The sequence below is a fragment of the Lottia gigantea genome (assembly GCF_000327385.1).
Source record: "Lottia gigantea unplaced genomic scaffold LOTGIsca_2230, whole genome shotgun sequence".
Lineage (NCBI taxonomy): Eukaryota > Metazoa > Mollusca > Gastropoda > Lottiidae > Lottia > Lottia gigantea.
The window spans coordinates 1-1962 of record NW_008708586.1 but is presented as its reverse complement, the minus strand read 5'-3'; the positions used below and the strand labels follow the sequence as shown (position 1 = coordinate 1962).

The 1962-nt window shown below is 37.9% G+C and overlaps 1 protein-coding gene across 1 annotated transcript in view; it reads left to right on the top strand.

The window, feature by feature from the left end:
• Positions 1-1403, top strand: part of LOTGIDRAFT_176607 (hypothetical protein) — a gene marked incomplete at both ends in the record, with an annotated part of 3636 nt that extends 2233 nt beyond the window's left edge. Inside the window, 3 exons of the mRNA XM_009054757.1 lie at positions 439-540; positions 924-987; positions 1306-1403. Of these exons, the coding sequence (XP_009053005.1) occupies positions 439-540; positions 924-987; positions 1306-1403 (264 nt within the window). The remainder of the gene's footprint in view (positions 1-438; positions 541-923; positions 988-1305) is intronic.
• Positions 1404-1962: the final 559 nt, after the last annotated feature.

Genomic DNA, 1962 nt, shown 5'->3' with positions numbered 1-1962 from the left:
TACGACCGAGACACATATTCTACTGTAAGTAAAATAACTTATTTAGTAGTTCTCTATCCGACTGAATCCGATATGTACCTATTCGAATTTTCAATTTTTAGCCAAACTTCACGAGTTGAATTTCTATAATGTTTGAGTGCTTGGCATGGATGCCACAGTTTAAAAATAGTCTGTTGAGTATGCCCTAGCTTTCTAATATTTCTGGATCGATTTTATCTGGCGGTCAGTGTTGTATTTAGGGGATGGTTTATTGGACCATGCCCCCACCCCCGCAAGCCTGCAATAGGTTTTATTTTAAAGTGAAAATCAAGCCTTCCATATGCTGAAAATTAATCACAGGCCATCTAAAATCTGTTTGCTTCGGCCTCAAGGGATTTCTGCCATTCGTTTAAGGCCTCTTGTCGTGACTGTTCCTCCAATTTCTTTCCTGTATTACAGAATCTGTTTACTGAAAGAGCTGTAGATATAATCAACAACCACGACGCCACCAAACCTTTATTCCTGTATCTTCCATTTCAAAACGTCCATTTCCCAGTAGAGGTTGGTTATTTCCTAGTTTTAACAGTGATAGATGTATTAGTCTTCGAATAGGATATGGGTGTGTAAACAATATATTTTTTGGCAGCGGTTGGGAAATTTCTGGTAAAAACAGTATTTTGGGTTCATTAACTTCTGCTACTAATGTTTCGCCAAAATGTTGTTTGGATTTCGGGTTTCTTTGTGCAGTTCGGATCGGTAGTACTTGTGTTTTTTTTTTATTAATTTCACATCAGTGTAGACAATCTGTATCACGAAGCATATCTCTAATATTTTCTTGGGTCTGAGAATATACCTTTGGTTGAATACGAGTTGATTTGTTTGCAAATTGATCTCATGGTTGTCTCAACAGAATGGTTATTAAGTAATTATTTATATCATTGTAGGTACCTAAACAGTATGAAAATATGTATTCACATATCAAGGACAACGACCGTAGAATATATTCTGGTAGGTAGATTTCTAATCTTCATATTTAAAAGTCGTTTAGATACCATTTCAAACTTGAACCAGCAAACTAGTTATACCATATCTAATTTTAATCTACGATCTCTATTTAGACGAATTAAACGTCAGAAAACGGAATATTCTTAAGTTGATTATGTTATATTGTGTATTTTCCTATTCCACACCCCTTATGTAATACGCAAGTTTTCTTCAATTTGAAACCTCTCTTGAACGATACACACTCGCCTAGCCTCTTCCATTGATAGCCAGCATTTGTCCACAATCGACCTTGTTTATCACGACCGTTCTGATCCCCGGTAGGAATGGTATCAGCTATGGATGAAGCGTTTAAGAATGTAACTGATGCTTTAGAAGCTAAAGGTCTGGCGGACAATCTGATCCTGGCGTTTACCGCTGATGTAAGTACTATATGATATACAAACACTCGTATTGTGGTGATATAACATCACATTTGCCGTGAGTTCAAGTCTGGCTACGGCTCCTCTGGACAGTCAAGTCTGGCTACGGCCCTTCCAAACTGTCAAGTCTGGCTACGGGCCTGGGTAGAGCTATTGAATACGCAATATTATCACTCAATTATAGTTTCTACGTTTTGCCAACTTCGTCAGAAATCTGCGCGTATTATTTACGGTGATATATATTTTTCCAAGGTAAGAAGGGGTGCGTATTGTACATACCTGTGCACGATATTCGCAATGATTCAGTATCTGATGGATATGTTTTTCTTACCTCGCACAAATTATCGAAGTGGTTGTAGTCACAAACGAATATTGTTTCGTAATATGTGACGGACAACCACCCCAAGAATTACCAAGAATTACGAACTTCGTCTTACACCTTGACTGCATTAGCATCTGCTGTTGTCTCATGGAAGTTTGTACATACAGTGATTAGATTGTACGCCAGCGAATACAGCCCAAGACGAAGTTTGTAATACTCTGACCATTGTGTAGNTGA